Genomic DNA, 15,358 nt, shown 5'->3' on the forward strand with positions numbered 1-15,358 from the left:
GAATCGTACGTCCCACCAGCGAGCGGCGCCGTGGGCATGGAGGGTGCAGTCCTGCTTGTATTTGTGCATGGGTACGGCCGCCATATACTTACGCCAGGTTCAAAGGCGACGCGAAAAAGACGTTTGGCACCTTTCCCGAGCGCCTCGCACATATCCTGCACCAAACACACCCGCAATGGCACATTGACGCCGTCGTGTACCCCACGTATGCGACGCGCGGCGCAATGGACCGCACAGTCACCGAGCTAGTAGCGTGGATTAACAGCGAGGTAGATGCGCGCGAATCCTCTTTTGGGAGGCAATGCATGGTCGTCCTATGTGGCCATTCCATGGGCGGCATGATTGCGCTGGACGCGGCGCTTGCGCTGCAAAGTACGCCGCACGCGGTGCGCGGCGTGCTTGCATTTGATACCCCCTACCTTGGCGTCCACCCGCACGTCTTCAAGCACAGAATCAGCGCGACGTACGACACCGCCTTGAAATGGGGCGCCGTGCTTGCGCCGCTCACCGGCGGCATCGCCGCGCGTTTTGCCGCGCGGAACGAGGAAGATGCGTCGCGGCGCGCAGCATGGATAGGTGCCGGCACGGCGCTCGCCGCAGGGACAGCGATTGCAGCGGGCGCGCTCTTCACGCGCAACGACGTACTCTCGGATGCGTATACGTGGGCCACGGACCACCTTGCGTTTGTGGGCAATTTGTGGGATGTAGACACACTGCACGCGCGCCTCGACGAGAGCTACCGCCGTGCGGTGCCCTACCACTGCTTCCATACACGTCTAGCCGCAGATGCGCGCACCTTTATTCTGCCGCCGCCGCCGGACTCGGCGCATGTGCCGCACTTTACCGCGCTGGACGCCGCGCACGCACGCGACGAGATCGAGGCGCATACCGGCATGTTCCGCGAAAGCAACGGGGCATACTATTCCATGGGGCTAGGTACGTATTCGGCCTACTGACCGAGACGCCGCATCCTATATATCTACATGGACGCGTTCATAGTCGTGCTACTCGCGGCGCACCATAGCAATCACGTCGCCATCCTCGAGCCCGTACCACGCCAACTCCTGCGTCTCGTCCATCCAGTGCACGATCGGCTCTTGCGGCGCGTGCCCACGCAAAACTGCATACATCGGCATCTCTGTATCCACCACGCTGTACGCGCGCGCCAGCCGACGCCGCGCAAGGCGCACCGGCATGCTCCGCAAAAGCTTGGCGCGGCGCGGCGTCTCCTGCAGCAGAGCGCACGCCTCTTCCTGCGACGGCATGTGCCGCACACACGCCGTGCCTACATCGACGAGCTTCGCACGCAGCGTCGGCGCCGGTGCAGGCGCGGCCGGCGCTCCGTGCGCGCGGCACAATGCGCCGAAGCGTGCGTCGCACGGCGCAGCGTGCGCGAGGTAGAAGCGCTCCGCCTCCAAGCGCTCCGCCGCATGCACCGGCGTGCGGTTCAGCTGTGTGAGGTGCGCAAGGCGCGCAATCACATCGAGGCGCAGCGCCGCGCGGTCTGCGAGCGCGCCGGCATTGCGCCCCATGCCCAGCGCCCACGGGCGCGCGAGCATCGCGTCAAGCGCCTCGAGGCTCGAAAAAGCGTGCACTGGGTTCCCGTCTATACACACACTCTCGAGCGCGGCAAACGCAGCGTGGCGCGGCGCAAAAAGCGACGCGAGGCGGTTGTCGCTGAGGACCATGCTGCGCAGGCGCGGCAGCGGCCCGAGCGCCGCGACGATCTCGTCCCACGACGCCAGCGCATTGCCCGCGAGGTTGAGTGTGGTGAGTGCGGGAAATGCGTCGTTTGGGAGCGGATGCACGCTGTGAATCGCATTGTACCCTATCTGCAACGACGCGAGCGCGGGCAGGTGCGCGAGGTGCGCGACGCTCTCCCAGCCCACGCCCGCTGCGTCCATCTTCAGCTCGGTCAGGTGCGCAAGGCCTTGGGGCATGGCCTGCAGCGGTGCGAGGCGCGTATGACTGTGTGAGTGGACGTACAACGTACTGGAGCACGAGCGTGGTAAGCGCGGGCAGCGCGGCGGTAATGCCAGCGAGCGCGTCCCAGTCCGGCAGCAGCGAGCGCGAGAGATCGAGCCATGCAATCGCAGGGCACGTTGCACGAATCTCTGCGGCATCGCCTGCGCCGCGCACATACACGCACGACGCATCGTCGAGCGGCGGCGCGGCGCCCGTTAAGCTCACCGTCTCGAGCCGGGCCAGCGGCACACGCGCCTCGGCATATTTCTCGCGCAGCGCATCGAGAAAGAGCACACCAAACTCGAGCGGCGCGGTATCGCGCACAAACGCGCCGTTTCCTGGCGGACTCGGTCAGCAGCCGCGTTGCGTACCAAGTAAAGTACCGCACGCCGTCGGGCCCCACGCCGTCGTGCTTTCCGCGCCCCGGCGTATCAAACTGCACGCCAAACCACACGCCCTCCTTGGGGGGAAGCGGCCCTATGTAGCGCACCGTGCCGTACTCTCCGCGGCACTGGAAGCGCATGCAGAACGCGATGCTGTGGAAAGGTTGCTATAGCACGTGCCTCCACTACGAAACGCGCACGACGGCGACGCCGGCGGTGGGGTCGTCGGAAGGGACGTGGTCGAAAGCGCGCGGCGCATCCTCGAACGGAAGGATGGACTGGATGCGCGGGCATATGGCGCCGCGCTGTGCAGCCACCTTGATGGACTCCAGCGCGATGCGGCAGTCGGGCCCCGCATCGATGCCGATCCACTCGTACCCGATTCCTTTTCGGTCTTTGCGGAAAAAGGAGCGGCGCAAAGAGCGGAGGTGCGAGCGGTACGTGGGCGTCGGCAGCGCCTGGTCGTCGCCAAAGCACGTCACAAACTGGCCGTGGTGTGCGAGGATCCTGCGGCACGCATCGTAAATGTGCCGCCCCCCGACCGTGTCGACGATGAGGTTGAAGCTGGACTCGTGGAGCAAGTTGATGGCCCACAGCGCTTCGCCCGTGACAACCTCGCGCGCGCCGTTCGCCTCGCAGATGCTGATGCCGTCGGCGGCGTGCGCAGGCACGTGTGCAATGACAATGAGGCCGAGCCGCGACGCCTCCTGCATCGCGAGGAGACCGATGCCGTCGTGGGCGTTGAGAATGAGGACGCGCGCGCCCTTGCGCAAGACCATGCAGTGGTTCTGCACTATCTGGTGCACCATCACGCCCGTGCTCGGCAGCGCAGCGACCTGCTCGATGCCCAGCGGCCCGCTCGGCGCCTGCGCAACGAGGTCCTGGTCGATGCTCATGAATTCAGCAAGCGCGCCGCACTTGCGGTAGTCTTGCAGGCCAAACACAATGTCGCCTTTCCGCACGCGCTTCACGTCCCAGCCGCACTCGACGACGCGGCCGCAGAAACTGCGCCCCGGCACAAACGCATGCGTGGGATCGGCCTGCATCTTCTCGCGCAAAAGCGCGCGGTCGACATTGTCCACCGCGACGGCCATGACCTGGACAAGGACCTGGGTAGGGCTGATCTTGCGGGGAGGAGCCGTGTGCGAGGACAGCGAGATGGCCGCACCGTCGGCAGCCTCTGCACCCGACAGCGGACGCCGCCGCCGGCCGCCATCCGTGGACGAGAGACGGCGGCGCAGACTGCTGCCGCTCGGCGCTTGGCCCGCGACATTGACCGTGACCATGGTGGGCCGGTTGCGCAGCAAATCGGTAGTCGACATGCGCGCGCGGCTTGCCGAGCTCGTGATGCTCCCGCCGCCGCCACCGACAAGACTTTGGGGGGGCGAAGGCACGCTCGTGCCCGAGAGGCCCAGGTACTGGTTCGTCGACGCGCCCAGCGGCGCCTTTCTCATCGCGGCGGCGGTGCTGGGGTTGAGTATGGAGGTGCTTGCAGCGAGCGATGGCTCGCGCGTGTCCAAAGGACTCCCGGCGTACTGCCGCAAAGCCGACGCGGCGCTCTGCGTCTCCATATCCGGCGGCGTATACTCACCGCGCACGTCGGCAAAGGAGTGTGTGCTGTGAAAGGTAGGCGCGCCGTGACGAAGCGAGCGTCCATCGTTCCACACAGAGCCGCTGGGGGAGAGTGGGCGCTCGGCGGGCGGCGGCGAGGCGAGGCGATTGCGCATCGCGGCAATGTCCGTCGCGGAATTGATGCGGGGGACCGTGCCGAGCAGCGGCATTTCATCCAGCGGCGACGGCGACGCTGGACGCGACGTACGAGGTGCACGGCCATCGCGCTCTGTGGGGGAGAGGACCATGTGTGCACGCGGCGGTGCATGTTTCGGACGCGCACTGCGGGCGGTGGACAGGCCGGTAGACGAGGGCGAAGGGCTTACGGCGGTCGGCAGCGGCGGACTGAGCATGCCAGAGCGCGGCGCATAGAACTGGGTAAGCGGCGGCGATGGCAGCGCGTGCGGTGCGGCTGGCTGCGGCGATGCATAGCGCTGCGCTGAAGGATAGTGTACCGGCTCGGCGTACTGCGCTTGTGGCATGGCCAGGGCTGCGTTGGGTTTGGGCGCAGCGGGCCGCATTGGATCGGGTGCGGGGGGCATGCGGGGCTCTGGCATGGCGGGTTGGGGGCGTTGGTAGGTGCCTGGGGGGGGGGGATAGCCGGGGTGATGTTGGCCGGGGTGCTGGGGAGTAGATGCATGCATTGGGGGCTTTGGAGCGCTTTGGACGGGCTGCGGAGAATGCGGGGCGTAGCCTTGCGCTTGAACAGGGACGGGCTGCGTTAAGGCAGGGACGGGCTGCGTCGGGGCGTAGCTTTGGGCATAGTGTTGGGCGTGGCTTGGCTGCGGCTGTGTATAACGCTGGGCATGGCTCGGCTGCAACTGCTCGTAGCCCTGGTTGTAGCCTTGGGCATGGCTCTCTTGAGCATGGCCTGGGCCGTAGCCTTGTGCATAGCTTTGAGCATAGCCTGGGCCGTAGCTTTGTGCATGGCTCTCTTGGGCGTAGCCTTGGGCATAGCCTGGGCCGTAGCCCTGAGCACGACTCTCTTGAGCGTAGCCCTGAGCATGGTCTGGACCGTAGCCTTGAGCATAGCCTTGTCCATCGTCTTGGGCGTAGCTTTGAGCATGGCCTGGGCCGTAGCCCTGGGCACGACTCTCTTGAGCGTAGCCCTGAGCATGGTCTGGACCGTAGCCTTGAGCATAGCCTTGTCCATCGTCTTGGGCGTAGCTTTGAGCATGGCCTGGGCCGTAGCCCTGGGCACGACTCTCTTGAGCGTAGCCCTGGGGGGGCATGCCTTGCCAGTTGGGCGTGCTTTGGCATGGCCTGGGCCGTAGCCGGGAGGCTCTTGGGGGCGGGAGGGGGGGGGGGGGGGGGGGGGGGGGGAGGAGGGGGCCGTAGCTTGAGCATAGCCTGTATCGTCTTGGGCGTAGCTTTGAGCATGGCCTGGGCCGTAGCCCTGGGACGACTCTCTTGAGCGTAGCCCTGAGCATGGTCTGGACCGAGCCTTGAGCATAGCCTTGTCCATCGTCTTGGGCGTAGCTTTGAGCATGGCCTGGGCCGAGCCCTGGGCACGACTCTCTTGAGCGTAGCCCTGAGCATAGCCTTGTCCATGTTGGGGTAGTTTGAGGGTGGGGTTGGGAGGTTGGGATGTTGGGATGTGGGGGGGGGCTGAGCGTAGCCGAGATAGCCTTGTCCACGCTTGGGCGTAGCTTTGAGAGGTGAGGGGGGGGGGCCTGGGCCGTAGCCCTGGGCACGACTCTCTTGAGCGTAGCCCTGAGCATAGCCTTGTCCATCGTCTTGGGCGTAGCTTTGAGCATGGCCTGGGCCGTAGCCTTGGGCATGGCTCTCTCGGGCATAGCCTTGGGCATAGCCTGGGCCGTAGCCCTGGGCACGACTCTCTTGAGCGTAGCCCTGAGCATAGCCTTGTCCATCGTCTTGGGCGTAGCTTTGAGCATGGCCTGGGCCGTAGCCCTGGGCATGGCTCTCTTGGGCATAGCCTGGGCCGTAGCCCTGGGCACGACTCTCTTGAGCGTAGCCTTGCCCATCGCCCTGGGCACGACTCTCCGGAGCGCGCTCTCTCTTCTCCTGCCATGCCTGCCACTCCTGGCGCTGTACATGCTCCACTCCATGGCCATGCTTGGACGGCGGCGGCGGCGGGTGCTCGCTAGTATACTCCGACACAGCCGTATACGCCTTTGGGACCGGCGGCACGGGCGGCACTTGGCTAGCGTGCCCAGGCGCTGCATACCCAGGACTTGGCTGTGCACGCAGAGGAGTCGGCACAGGATAGCCTCCCGGCGTCACTGCGCCGCGCCCTTGGGCCATGCTCTGTGCAGAGGCCACAGCAGGTCTGGGCGTCGCATAGCGCTGCATATACGCCTCGTGCGCTGCAAGCGCCGATCCCGACAAAGGACGCGGCGCGCTTACAGGGCGCTGCCGTTCGCTCTGTGCATACATGGGCATCGCATCGTATGGCGCGCCGGTAGGATCAATATGTGCTTGCCACGGAGCGGTCCGTACCGGCGCATATGGACTGTGCCGCATCGCCGCAGCGGGCCGCGGCGATGCCGACCTTGGCGGCGTAGCAGGTGCATTCTCGGAGCGTACCCATGTGGTCTGCTCCGACACGCTGCGGTCCGTCGCGGGCTTCAAGTAGGCCAGCTGCACGTCCTCGGCGTGCGGGGTACGCAGGTGAGCCGGCGCTCGATTGATGCTGACCGTCGCCGAGGTCGGCGTCTTGCCCGGCAAGTGTTCCGGGAAGTTCTGCAGTGTCTCGGCAAGAGCATCCGCAGCGGCATCGCGCGGCTCAAAGTGAAAGAAGGCAGAGTGGGTTGCGGAGGAAGGCAAATCCTCGGCAAGGAAGACGTCCTCGGCATCAAGCGCGGGCGAGAGTGATCCGATGGACGGCGCAGCGCGTGGCGGCGTCGCTGGCGGCGTGGATCGCAGCGTAAGCCGCGCATCTTTGCCGAAGCGTGCGTCGGGCACGTCGGGCACGTCGAATGCGCCTGGCTCGCCATTGGTAAGTGCATCGACAAAAGCAATCGTTTCGGTGGAGGAGGCATCGTCGTCGTCCAGTCGCTCCGCGACAGGCATGGAGACAAAGCGGTTCTGCGGCACAGGCACGGGTGGGATGATGCTATCCGACGTAGTGCGCAAAGGAATGCGGCCGCTGCCGGCGTGCGGAGACGGAGCAGGAAGTGTGCCGTGCGCAATGGCAATGCCGCCCATCTCGGTGGGCCGCGGGCCGCGACGCAACGTACGATCGAGCATTTTGCGGCTTGGCGTCGCTGGCTGCGGCGCTTCAAGTGCCTCCGCACCGTCGGAGCCGTGCAGTTCGGAGCGGTCATAGTGGCCGATTTCGCTGGTCATGGTCCATGGCGCGGATTCGGGGTCCAGGTCGAGGATATCGGGATCGTTGAAAGCCACGGCGCCGAAGCGGTGCGCAAGGTCTTTGTCTACACGCAGTGTCGAGGCGACATGGCTGGGCGCTGTGATTGTGCGCACGGGCGCAGGCTGGACGTGCCTTGGCACGTTGCGCACGGCGGGCTGCTTGGCAGGAGTATGCGAGGGGCCTCGCAAAGGAGCCCTCGCAAGCAGGCCCTGCGTAGCGCTTTCCCCGCTTTCCGGCGGCTCCACGCCATGCGCCGGCGGCGCATCCACCCAAGGCAGCGTAGCCAGCGTATTTTGTGCGCCTTCTGCGGGCACGGTCGCTGCCTCCATCCGCGGCTGCTTGTGCTGATCCAATGCGGAGACAAACGTGGACTTGGCTACACTGCGCACATCGCGCGCCATGGCCGACGGCGCCAGTACATCCGTCGCGGACGGCTGCGGCTCGACGCCTTCTTGGGCGAAAAACAGCGCAGGGGACCATGAGAGACGGAGCAGCTCTCCTTCTGCAGAGTCGCGAAAGGGACCGTCGGCAGGTTTTGGCGGCGCATACGACTTGGCGTGCACATCTGTCCAGGACGGCTTGGTTGCGCGGTCGTGCACAAACGCGCGCCAGTCGCCTGATTCGTGCGCTGCGGGGGCAGCGCGCCGCCCCGCTGTGCTTTTCGGCGCGCTCTTCGGCTCCGCGAGCTGGAGCGGCGTGCTCCGCACTTTGGGCATCGAACCGACCCGCTGCACGGCCCGGGGCGCCTCCGGACTACTCACGGCACTGTGGCCGCGCGTAGAGTAGGATGCAACGTCGCGCCGCCAGCGGTCGGAAAACGACTCGCCCGAGTCGGACGCTGCGCTTGGCTGCCCAGGCGCTTTTTGCATGTTGCGGCTCTCCCACCAGCGCGAGAATGTATTTACCGTGTTCAGGTCGGGCACAAGCGGGCTTTCGGGAATCTGTCGGCTGTGCTGCTTGGGATGTTTGCGAGTGGTGCGCGCGCGCTGTGCGCCGAGGCGGTCCAGTCCTGTTTCGGACGCTGCACCGCGGCTTGGAGACAGTACAGTGCGGTCGCCAGACGCGTTGCTTTGCGCTATGTGATACGAGTCGTGCGACTGACCAATATCGGATGCATGTCCAGAGTATGACGTCTTGTATGTGCCGTCAGATGCGACGTAGCTCTGCGATGGGCGCCCAAGTAGAGAGCCCAGGATTGTTGCTTTGGCCATACCGTCGCCGGGCTTACTCGACAGTGAAGCACTCGAATGTGTGCTTTCACACAAACTCACTACCACCTAAAACACGAGTAAGAACGCCGGAAGGGCTCCTGGAGGATGGAATGCGTCAGACGCTGAAGCCAAGACCGCGCTCGCGAGGGGGTCCCGATCCGCCGCCCGATCCTCGCCGCGGACGGCCACAGGGCGGCGGAACGCGACTCACCGCGCAGCCGTAGCCCTTGCCGCACACCTGCAGGCGCAGCCGCTGATTCGCTCTGCTACAAATACTACACACGGTATCACGTGACGCCACGTGCTAATTCGATTTCAGCGTGCGCTGCTTTTCTGCCGACGCGACGAGGCGGCGCGTGGTAAAGAGGCCCTGCGGCTCGTCACCTTGTCCCGTACATACCTTGCGTTTCCGTACCATATCCATGTACTTTTTAGCCACATTCTCGCGATCGCCTTTTTCGCCCAGATCCTCGAGCTCCTCCTCTGTAGTGGGAACCCAGAACGGGTCCATGTCAAATAGACGGAAGCTGCGGTGAGCCGTGCGGCAACGTACCCCGCAAAGAGCAGCTGCGGACTCGCGCCGCCCGAGGTGCGCTTTCGAATTTCTGCGTGAGCATACAGGCAACGTACCGTCGGCAAAACCAAAAGACTCCACGACAGGGAGCAGCGATCCTACCGTGAAAAAGAGCGTGCCTTCTTTCATCTCCTCGGACAGTACGCGTCCGCGTCTGCGCGAAAGCACCGCGTGCACTTTGCCTTGCACTTCTGGCGTAGCTTGGATCTCGGAATAGTACATGGCCAGCATCAGGCGCGGCGACCAATCAAGCAGTCCCTGCTTGCACGCCTCGCGCACGCCAGAAATGAGCGCAGAGGCCACTTGCGCCATCTTTGGGCGCGGCGCGTCTGCGTCTTGGTGGAGCGATACGTGCTCGACAAAAAAGGCCATGCCTTGCATGGGCTCTGCGGCGAGTGGGCCGCTGCTGGTCGCGAGTTGGAAGCCGTGCTCGACGGCATCGGACAGCTCGCGATCGAGCGTGTCGTTCAGTTGTACCTCTCCAACGGCATGCAAAGGGTCTTGGGTGCGCTGCCGCACCCCTCCGCGCAAGAAATGCCCGCTTAAATCCACTAGCAGATTCGGGCCCGTGTGCCGTGGGCCAAACGCGCAGATGCGGTCCGCGATGCCCGCCCATTTCGGACCGAGCTGGTGCAGGAGCTGCTCCAAGGCGGGCCAAAAAAGGCGCATCGGCACGCGACGCGCCTTGGGCCTGTCCTCGTCGCCGCATTCGTGGTCCTCTGGCACAATCTCCTCTTCCTCCTCCAACAGGTGCCGCCGGCTCCGATGCAGGCGCCGTATGGTCGGCTGGTTCACGACCAAAAACTCGACCAGCTCCTCGGGCATGGGCACGGCGCGGATCGTGTACTGGACTTGGTTTTGCAGAGCTGTGCCTTGGATCGTGCCGCGCGCCGCGCCCTCTGTCTTGGGCGGCGGCATATTCGTGCCCTTCACTCCCGTCTCGCGAAACGGCACGAGGGGCGGCGACTGCTGGATTTTGCACCGCGCAAATCGCTCGCGCAAATCTTTGAGGCAGCGCTCGAGGTGCAGCTCGCCGGCGGTGAGGATCACATGCTCGCCATTGTCCTGGACCATGACTTCTACGCAGGGGTCGGCCTGGTTCAGCAGGCGCAAACCTTCAACTAGTTTCGGCATCTCGGCGGGGTTCTTGGGCTCGAGCGCGACGCGCACGATCGGCGTCGCATTGCGGCGTACGCCCGCAAGGTTGACCACTTCGTCAGTACCCCGCATCAGTGTTCCGTTGCGCAGGATGGTGCCGGCGAGTCCACCGACGGCAAACACGTTGCCTGCGGGCACTTGCTGTACGGCAATCAAGTCACGACCCATCATCATGTACAGCGCATCGATCCTCGTCTCGCGCAAGAACGGCGCATTGGACGGATGGCTTGGCGGGAGATGGACACGGTACTTGGGCAGCACCGCGCATACCGTCTCGCCCACGCGGAGGGAGCCGCTATAGATGCGCGCAAAGCCAAGCACTATCTCAGCATCGGGCGTCTCCGCCTCTTGGTGCTCGTCGCGCGGCGCGGGGGGCGCGGCACTGGCACCTGTTGCGGCCATGGCCGACTGGACTTGCTCGTTTTGCGCACGCAGCGCCCGTCCGCGCTCGCGCATTTCGTCCGCCGAGAGCTGCACGCGCTTGTTTTCTGGCAGATCTGCGGCGCTCACGGCAAACATCTTGCTCACGTACACGACAAGCGACGCATCCTCCCCGGCGCGCGCCTCGAACAGGTCGCGCTCGAGGTCACTGTGCGGCGCAAGCTCCTCCTCCGTCGCAAAGTAGCCAATATCGAGGCGGATCATGTGGGGAACACGCACGGGCTGTGCCTCGACAGGCGAAGGCAGGTTGTGTACAATCGCGCCGAATGTGCACGGAGAAAGAGGGAGCCATTGGCTCATGATGGCATGCATAAGCGCGGTATTGTCTTTGGACCGAAGGTCGCGTGGGTGGATCGTGAGGCTGAGCGCGGCAATGATCTTGTCGACCATGTCCTGGTCCCGGAGCTCGACCGTGTGCTCGTAAATGCGCCAGATATTCTCCAAGACAAACTGGACAAACATGGGACGCAAATTGCGCTTTTCTTTAAGCATCTGTTTCTGGGTAAGCACGCGTTTGGTCTTGGGGTCCAGGTAGAAATTGCCCCATAGAAACTGGCGGATGGTGGCCTCCTTGCTCCCGAGCTTGCGTGCGTACATCTGTGCAAAGCGGTCCAGTCGAAATCCCCAGTGGTCGATTGCGCTCGCAAAAATCACATTTCCGCGCGGCGGATCAAAGTAGAGATCGTCGTCGCGGGTTTCGCGGTACGCAGGCAAATCGTCTTCGCCGCCTTCGGACCGTGCGGCAAGCAGGCGGTCGCGCTCGTCGTGCCACCGCTGGTCCTGCTCCATACGCTCGGCGGCATAGAAGCCGCCAATGACAGCGTTGGCCTGCTCGACAAGCTGCATGAGGCGATGGTGCGCCTCGTCGGGTGTCAGTTTCAGCTCCGTAATCAGGCGGTCCATCTTGTTCAGCACCAGCACCGTCCGCAGACCATCGAGCCATACCTGCCGCAGAACAGCCACCGTCTGCGAGCAGATGCCTTCCACGACATCGACAATGACCAACGCACCGTCGCAAAGTCGCGACGCCGTAGATACTTCGCTGGAAAAATCAACGTGCCCGGGCGTATCGATAAGGTTCAGCGTGTAGTCTTCAATTTCTGATACCTCGTCGTCAGCGGTAAGGCGCCGTAGCTTGAAGGTCAAGGACACGGCACTCGATTCCATCGTAATCCCGCGCTCCTGCTCGTCTGCGCGGCTATCCAAGTAGCGTACTTGGCCCGCGGACCTGCTTGAGATGATCCCGTTCGCGGCAAGCAGCGAGTCGGCATACGACGACTTGCCGTGGTCGACATGGCCGACCAACGTGCAGCACCGGATATTCCGGGAGGCGAATTCCCTCGGTGGCATGCTCGGTCCATGCGTCGGGGCGTGCCACCACGCAACAAAAAAGATTAGTCAGCGCGTTTGCGTACGACGTCGATGGCAGACAAGCGGAAGGATGCGCCGCTGGGCGTGCAGGCCACAGCCATCACGAAACGCGTGCGGCCCGACGGCCAGGGAGCGGAGATGATAACCACTCCACACACAGCAGGTCTCTCGGCGCCGCTCCTTGCGCTGACCGGCGCGCACACCGCCGAAATTCTCGACTGCAAGTTTTCGCTCGACGGCGAGACGATCGCCGCGTGTTCGGCGGACCACGCAGTCTCGCTGTGGGAGACATTTGGCGAGAATAAAAACATTGGGATGCTGCGCGGGCACGCGCGTGCAGTCACGAGCATTGCATGGGCGCCAGCGATGCCGCGCAAAGACCGCGTGCTCGTGTCTGGCTCCGCAGACGAGACGGTGATTGTGTGGAACACGGTGACTGGCGAAAAGATAAGGCGCTTCCGCGGGCACAAGGGGATTGTAAACAGCGTTGCTTGCCCGCGCACGGGGCGTGCATGGTGCGCGTCGGGCTCGGACGATGGACAGGTGATGCTGTGGGATGTAGAGTCTAAGCACCCCGTCGTGGTGCTTGCATTTGGATACCCCCTTACCGCCGTTGAGTTTTCTGCGGATGCGACACAGATCTACGTCGGCGGAATCGATAACGCGATCCATGTGGTCGATATCGGGACGAAACGCACGCTGTACTCGCTTCGGGGGCATGTAGACTCGATCGCGTCGCTCTCGCTCTCACATTCGGGGACGCACTTGCTCTCTTCTTCGCTGGATGATACGGTACGCGTATGGGACGTGCGCCCGTTTGCGCCGGAAGCGCGCGACGACGCACGGAACCCGCGACTTTACCGGACACTGAAAGGCGTCATGACGGGTTTCGAGAATATCCTGATCAGAGCCGCATGGAGCGCCGATGGGGAGCAAGTCGCGAGCGGAAGCGCCGATCGGACCTGCACGATTTGGGAGTACGTACACGCTGCAGCTCACACCAGTGTCGAAAAAGGGAGCGTCTTGCTCAAGTTGCCAGGGCATCGCGGCACAGTAACCTCTGTTGCGCTGCACCCACGCGTGCCGATCCGTACGTACGCATACTCCTGCTCACCACAGTCGTTTCCGCATCCACCGACCGCACCTTGTTGCTGGGTGCACAAACGCCGTAGTGCTGCTCGTAACTGCGCCTCGCGGCTGCCTCCACAATGACAAAAATAGGCCCTTTTCTCCACCACACCATGGCCAAAGATGCACACTCCTTGCAGGCAGAAAGCACTCCGCCCCCGGCGCCACCCAAAGATGTCGCTGGCCCGCGCCGCGCGTGGTACGTCCGGATCTGCAACTTGCAAGTAGTTCGATCCACAAAAGAGCTTAGAATTCGCTTTGATTGCAAGGTACGACGCCGCGCCACTCACCGCAGACAAATATACCTAGCTACGACAAGACCGACTACCCACAAATTGACCGCTCGTACAAAGAGCTTGCCATGTACGCAACGGCAGTTGCGCTAATTGGCCCTGCGATCATTGTGCCTGCTCTGCCATTGCCGACTCCGTCGATGCTGAAACTGCCCGATGCGGAGCAGGGCACGTACGAACTGCACGAACTGCGCACTTTGCTTGTCCGGTGGTTCGGGCGCATGCTCAGCGAGCCCTCTCTGTGCATGCACCGCGAAACACGCAGGTTCATCGAGGCCGACTATACGTACGAGCCAGAAATTTGTACGAGAAAAGAGCCGCGCGAGACCTACCGTCACTTTATGCGCTCCTCTACACAGATCGATACACTCGCCCACGTATTTAGCGGCGAGCTGTTTGTGCCGCAAGCGGGCGTTGCGTCTTTGTTCGGGATGCGCACGCAGCCAAAACCAACGCCCGCGGCGCTGTTTTCGACGCAGCTCGCGGCAGCGACGTCGCTCGGCAGCGCCGATCCCGACGAGCAGCTTGCGCTGACTAGGACAGAGGTCACGAAATTGGAAAAACAGCTGGCTGATGTCGCGAGTGCGAGTGCAGATGTCACAGCGGCACGCGCAGAAGTGTATGCAGCGATGCAGGACGTCGCTGGGACACTGATCCCGCTCGCAACCTTGGAGGATGGCCGCGGGGAGTCGATCCGTGGAATGCTGCCGCGTACATTGCGCGGCGCACAGACTCTCTTTTCCAACATCGCCGAGCTCTCGGAAGCGATTCAGCACGCGGAAGAGGTGTCGCTGACGGGCGCGATCGAGTACCAACAGTACAATATGCGCGCAGCCCGCGCAGTGCTACAGGAACGCGCTGCTGTCGTTGCCGAGCATGGGATTGCAAAGCGTGTTACTTCCAACAAGCGACAGGAGGCGGAGGGGCTGCGAATCGCACGCACCGCAAAGCCAGACCGAGTCGAGAGTGCGATGGACGAGGTTAGAGAGGCTGAGCACCAGGAGCAGTTGCTGGAACGCTACTTGCAGCATGTAGGCAAGTCTTTGCGCGAGAGTCTGCAGCGGCACAGTGTGCATACGCACTGCGACCTACAACACACGATCCTGGAGCATGCACGGTCCAGTATTGCGTATGAGCGCCGCGTTGCAGATATGATTGGTTTGTCTGCTAAGGATTTGTCTGCTGTCGCTCAAGATGCGCAGCGTGCTGCGATGGCGCGTGCGAATGTGAAGAGGAAGATGACGCCTGCACAGATTGCAGCAATCCGTGCAGTGGAGGGGGATAAGGAAGGGGATAAGGAGGGGAGTCGGGAAGGGGATAAAGAGGGTATGGAGAGTAAGCACGGGGATGAGCAAGGGAATGCGCAAAGGGATGAGCAAAGGGGTGAGCAAGGGAATGAGCAAAGGGGTGAGCAAGGGGATAAGCAGAGGAATGAGCAAGGGAGCACCACGCAGAGTCCCCACGAGGACGCCAAAGAGAATGCTGAAAACACTGCGGACTCCGGCGCCGAGGTGGCCGCGGAAAACACTGACTCCGACACCAGCGCATCCCTATGGAAAGACGACGCTCTGCAGTCTGCACTTCAGGACGAAATACACACGTCTCCATGGGACAATGATTCTCGCGCTACAGATACCACAACAGAGCGCACCTCCGCATGGCACACCAATCCCCCGGAGGAATCGCCATGGTGCTCGCTCCCTCTCTCATCCTCTTCTCCGCCCCACACACCAACGTGCCCAGACTCTCCGCCCCAACGCTCTCCACCCCCCGCGCCCATCCAATCCTCCCTCTTCCGTCCACGTGCTCTCAACGGCACCTTTGGCGGCCTCTCCGCCGCCGACGCGGCGCGCTCGCTTGCAGGCACGTTTTAGTGGCCCGTGCATCGGCCG

At 63.5% G+C, this 15,358-nt stretch overlaps 5 protein-coding genes across 5 annotated transcripts; 3 read left to right on the top strand and 2 right to left on the bottom strand.

Moving 5' to 3' along the window:
* Positions 1-36: 36 nt before the first annotated feature.
* On the top strand, positions 37-956 carry MVES1_000262 (uncharacterized protein; the record flags this gene model as incomplete). Its single annotated transcript, XM_056205123.1, has 2 exons — positions 37-71; positions 98-956. The coding sequence occupies 2 exons, from the start codon at positions 37-39 to the stop codon at positions 954-956; spliced, it is 894 nt and encodes a 297-aa protein (XP_056061098.1).
* Positions 957-1,004: 48 nt separating this feature from the next.
* MVES1_000263 (uncharacterized protein) lies at positions 1,005-8,501 on the bottom strand (the record flags this gene model as incomplete). The annotated part of the gene is made up of 5 exons (XM_056205124.1): positions 1,005-1,968; positions 1,994-2,311; positions 2,337-2,501; positions 2,538-5,179; positions 5,472-8,501. 5 exons carry the CDS (start codon positions 8,499-8,501, stop codon positions 1,005-1,007), a joined length of 7,119 nt encoding a protein of 2,372 aa, XP_056061099.1.
* Positions 8,502-8,805: 304 nt separating this feature from the next.
* Positions 8,806-12,024, bottom strand: RIA1 (Cytoplasmic GTPase/eEF2-like protein (ribosomal biogenesis); the record flags this gene model as incomplete). Its single annotated transcript, XM_056205125.1, has 1 exon — positions 8,806-12,024. One exon carries the CDS (start codon positions 12,022-12,024, stop codon positions 8,806-8,808), a length of 3,219 nt encoding a protein of 1,072 aa, XP_056061100.1.
* Positions 12,025-12,096: 72 nt separating this feature from the next.
* MVES1_000265 (uncharacterized protein) lies at positions 12,097-13,217 on the top strand (the record flags this gene model as incomplete). Its single annotated transcript, XM_056205126.1, has 3 exons — positions 12,097-13,022; positions 13,050-13,135; positions 13,165-13,217. 3 exons carry the CDS (start codon positions 12,097-12,099, stop codon positions 13,215-13,217), a joined length of 1,065 nt encoding a protein of 354 aa, XP_056061101.1.
* A 69-nt stretch (positions 13,218-13,286) lies between these two features.
* VPS17 (Vacuolar protein sorting-associated protein 17) lies at positions 13,287-15,340 on the top strand (the record flags this gene model as incomplete). Its single annotated transcript, XM_056205127.1, has 2 exons — positions 13,287-13,372; positions 13,483-15,340. 2 exons carry the CDS (start codon positions 13,287-13,289, stop codon positions 15,338-15,340), a joined length of 1,944 nt encoding a protein of 647 aa, XP_056061102.1.
* Between the last annotated feature and the right edge of the window lie 18 nt (positions 15,341-15,358).

The sequence above is a fragment of the Malassezia vespertilionis genome, chromosome 1 (genome assembly GCF_029542925.1).
Source record: "Malassezia vespertilionis chromosome 1, complete sequence".
NCBI lineage: Eukaryota > Fungi > Basidiomycota > Malasseziomycetes > Malasseziales > Malasseziaceae > Malassezia > Malassezia vespertilionis.